General features: G+C 36.7%; 1 protein-coding gene across 1 annotated transcript; it reads left to right on the plus strand.

Annotated features, from left to right (window-relative positions):
* LOC139868671 (uncharacterized) lies at positions 1-1,426 on the plus strand. The gene is made up of 3 exons (XM_071857004.1): positions 1-608; positions 753-1,159; positions 1,392-1,426. Exons 1-3 carry the CDS (start codon positions 1-3, stop codon positions 1,424-1,426), a joined length of 1,050 nt encoding a protein of 349 aa, XP_071713105.1.
* Positions 1,427-3,275: the final 1,849 nt, after the last annotated feature.

A 3,275-nucleotide genomic window follows, 5' to 3' on the forward strand; every position in this document is an offset into this window, starting at 1 on the left:
ATGTCTACCAACGAAAAATTCCATCCAGCTATTACTGTGAATAATATAAAGAACATTATACCCATAACCCTTGATATCGATACAAGTCAATACCTTACCTGGGCAGAACTATTTCAAATTCACTACAGAGCCTATCAAGTCATTGATCACATACTCCCAAAAACTCCTGATTCCTCTTCGGCTTCATCTGCCACATCCGACACACAAGCTGCAAAACCCGAATCATGGGATAGACTCGACGCCATTGTCCTACAATGGATATATGGCACAATATCCACCAATTTTCTAACCACTGTCATGAAACAAAACACAAACGCTGCTGGTGCCTGGGAACACATCACACAAATTTTCCAAGACAACAAAAACGTTCGATACGTTCATCTCCATCACAAATTCACAAACATAAAACTTGAAAATTTTACCACTGTCTCTGCTTACTGTCAAGAACTGAAAACCTTGGCGGATCAATTGGAAAACGTCAGCCCGGCAATCGAAGAAGACCGCCTCGTCTTGCAACTAATCAGCGGTCTAAGTGAAAGCTACAAAACCATGGGCTCTCATCTCGCATACACAAAATCCATCCCCTATTTTTATGACGCCCGATCTACGTGAGTACTTGAAGAACAACGAACACAAGTCAATGCCTCCCAAATCTCCAATTAAACCGCCGGCGACACTGCCCTAGCCGCCACCGTTACGAACTCGAACCTATCATAGGCAAATCGGACCTCCGGTCAATTTGGTAACTCCAGTCAATCGATCTATTATCAGGGTAGAGGTCGATCTTCTTATAGAGGGAACAATTGTGGTCAAGGAAATAATTTTTCCAACCGGGGAAGAGGGCGTACCAATTTTGGGAACTTTGGGTATTTTACTGGACCTAATTCGAACACTTGGGCCTACCCTTCTTGGGCCAATCAGTATAACACATGGAATCCAGCACCCTGCCCATATCCAACTAGACCATGGATTCGGCCCAACTCTAATCCAAATGCGCGTATTTTGGGCCCTAGACCACAACAGCAGCAAGCTTATGCGCAATCAGTAACTTCGACTCCCATGGATATTGAATCTTCCATGTACACGATGAGTCTAAATCCTCCCGACAACAACTTGTACATGGACAACGGCGCTGCTTCTCACATCATGGGTTCACAAGGTAAGCTCCTGTCTTATTCTCAATCAAACCTTTCTCGACATATTACCGTTGGTAACGGTCACAATATTTCAATTTACTGTTATGGCCAATCTCTTTTACCCTCCAATTCGCGTCCACTTTACTTATCTAATGTTCTCTATGCACCTAATCTTATTAAAAATCTTATATCTGTTCGTCGTTTTCTACTGACAATTCTTCTATTGAATTTGATCCATGTGGTTTTACTTTGAAGGATTTTCCGGAGGAGACCCCAATCATGCAGTGTAACAACTCTGGGACTTATATCCATTCAATGCATCTTCCCTTCAACAACAACTCAATAATCGTTCTTCGTGTTTTGCTGTTTCTTCAGCTTTATGGCACGATCGTCTCGGTGATCCGGGCACTAGTGTCTTAAAATCTCTTAGTAATAAATGTTTGATAATGCTAAAAACGAACATATATTTCATAGCATTATTCCTCAAGAAAGACAAGCTTTTAGTTGCAATTGTTCGATTTACAAGCAATATTCGTTTAAATATTAAAAAGTGAAGACAAAAGGCAGATTCGACAAATTGAAGACAAAAAGGTCCAAAGAGCTAAAACGTACAAGATACAACTAAAAAGGTTCAAAATATTGATGAGGAACGTCTCAAAATGACAAGAGTACAAGTTACAAGACGCAAAGTACGCGATATAAAATAATACGCGAAGACGTCCGAAAATCCGGAACCGGGACCTGAGCCAAGAAGAAACGTCCGACGCAACGGACCAAAAATATCTAGTCTACTATGCACAAGAATATAATATAATATATATATAATTATATATAATTATATATTATATATATTATTATTATTATATTACGTCGGCAAGAAGAAAACAAACCAATTTGGCTGGATCCAGGGTGGCCATGCGACTCGCATGGCCAAAGGCACAAATCCATGCGAGTCGCATGGAGTGAGATTGCTGGTCAGGTCCTATATAAAGCCAGTTTTGTGCCGAGTTTTAATCATTTTTTTTTTCTTCCTCTTCATACGTAAATATATTTATATTTATAATTTATATTTTAATTTTAATTATAATTCTAATAATAAGGGTATGTTAGCGAATGTTGTAAGGGTGTAAGTCGAAATTCTGTCCGTGTAACGCTACGCTATTTTTAATCATTGTAAGTTATGTTCAACCTTTTTATATTAATGTCTCGTAGCTAAGTTATTATTATGCTTATTTAAAACGAAGTAATCATGATGTTGGGCTAATTACTAAAATTGGGTAATTGGGCTTTGTACCATAATTGGGGTTTGGACAAAAGAACGACACTTGTGGAAACTAGACTATGGGCTATTAATGGGCTTTATATTTGTTTAACTAAATGAAAGTTTGTTAATGTTAATATAAAGATTTACAATTGGGCGTCCCTATAAATTACCATATACACTCGATCGGACACGATGGGCGGGGTATTTATATGTACGAATAATCGTTCATTTAACCGGACACGGGAATGGATTAATAGCCACTAGAATAATTAAAACAGGGGTGAAATTACATTCAAGGGTAATTGGTGTAATTATTAACAAAGTAGTAAAACCTTGGTTTACATGCAGTCGATAACCTGGTGTATTCATTAAACAAAGTATTAAAACCTGGTTACAATTCGAATCCCCAATTAGTTGGAATATTTAACTTCGGGTATAATAATAATTTGACAAGGACACTTGCAATTTATATTTATGACTGATGGACTGTTATGGACAAAAACCAGACGGACATATTGAATAATCCAGGACAAAGGACAATTAACCCATGGGCATAAAACTAAAATCAACACGTCAAACATCATGATTACGGAAGTTTAAATAAGCATAATTCTTTTATTTCATATTTAATTTCCTTTATTTTATATTTAATTGCACTTCTAATTATCGCACTTTTATTTATTGTTATTTAATCGCACTTTTAATTATCGTACTTTTTAATTATCGCAATTTTATTTTATCGCATTTTTATTATTCGCAATTTCATTATCGTTATTTACTTTACGCTTTAATTTAAAGTCTTGTATTTATTTTTTTACATTAGGTTTTAACTGCGACTAAAGTCTTAAAATCGACAAACCGGTCATTAAAACGGT

Source organism: Rutidosis leptorrhynchoides, chromosome 9, assembly GCF_046630445.1.
Source record: "Rutidosis leptorrhynchoides isolate AG116_Rl617_1_P2 chromosome 9, CSIRO_AGI_Rlap_v1, whole genome shotgun sequence".
Lineage (NCBI taxonomy): Eukaryota > Viridiplantae > Streptophyta > Magnoliopsida > Asterales > Asteraceae > Rutidosis > Rutidosis leptorrhynchoides.